Source organism: Aptenodytes forsteri, unplaced genomic scaffold, assembly GCF_000699145.1.
Source record: "Aptenodytes forsteri isolate BGI_AS27 unplaced genomic scaffold, ASM69914v1 Scaffold147, whole genome shotgun sequence".
Taxonomy (NCBI): domain Eukaryota; kingdom Metazoa; phylum Chordata; class Aves; order Sphenisciformes; family Spheniscidae; genus Aptenodytes; species Aptenodytes forsteri.
Window position 1 is genome coordinate 988,392 of NW_008795320.1, and position 865 is coordinate 989,256.

Consider the following 865-nt stretch of genomic DNA (forward strand, 5'->3'; position numbering starts at 1 on the left):
CTGGAGGGTCCGGCGTTAAACCCTGCCTTGGGGGATTCAGGGGCCCGGTTCCACCCTCCAGCCTCAAACGCCGACACCGCTCTGTGCCGCAGCCGCCTTGGCTGTGCCGGGGAGGCCAGCGAGGCTGCGGATCTGCTGCCATCTGCAGGCAACGGGCCCGGAGGGTCCCCGCTTATGCTCGAGGGACCCTTTTTGCACCCAAGGGACCCCGTGGGGTCCTGGCCCCCTGTCCCAGCCCCACAGGCGGTGGGATACTGAACGACTTGCAGACGACGGTCTCCAGGTCGTAGAGGCAGCTGCAGACCTCGCGGGGGTCCGGGGGGGACCCTGAGAAGAGGAGTCAGGGTGAGGGAGGCGCGGAGACATCCCCATCCCTGTCCCCGTCCCCGTGGCCTCGCTCACCCACGTGGCGTCGTTGTTGACCACCACCAGCGCAAACTCGTGGCACTTGTCGATCTTGTGCTTCGTCCTCACGAACATCTCGATCATCTTCTGGGAGATGTTCAGCGCGTTGGTCTTGGACCTGCCACGGGGGCCGGAGCTCAGCGGGGATCAGCGTCGCCCCGGGCCCCAACTGCACCGGTCCCCGTGCTGGCTGGGGACGGCAGAACCGGGGTCCCCGGGGCCAGCCCAGCCGGGAGCAGCCCCCAACACTCACCCGTTAAAGGACTCCAGTTTGGGCAGAGCCATCTCCTCCGCCAGGTCCAGGCAGATGATCTGCGGGAGAGCGCCGCGGCTGAGCCCCCCGCCGACCCTCGCCCTGGCGTCGGGGCTGCGCCACCCGCCCTGCAGACACTCACCACCTTCTCGGGGCAGTTCACCCGCGGCGTCTTGACCTGGACCTCGGTCGGGGGTGCGGGGCCGG

At 68.9% G+C, this 865-nt stretch overlaps 1 protein-coding gene across 1 annotated transcript in view; it reads right to left on the reverse strand.

Moving 5' to 3' along the window:
* BABAM1 (BRISC and BRCA1 A complex member 1) overlaps window positions 1-863 on the reverse strand; it is a gene marked incomplete at its 5' end in the record, with an annotated part of 4,691 nt that extends 3,828 nt beyond the window's left edge. Inside the window, 4 exons of the mRNA XM_019472203.1 lie at window positions 224-334; window positions 403-523; window positions 659-717; window positions 801-863. Coding sequence (XP_019327748.1) covers window positions 224-334; window positions 403-523; window positions 659-717; window positions 801-863 — 354 coding nt within the window. The remainder of the gene's footprint in view (window positions 1-223; window positions 335-402; window positions 524-658; window positions 718-800) is intronic.
* Window positions 864-865: the final 2 nt, after the last annotated feature.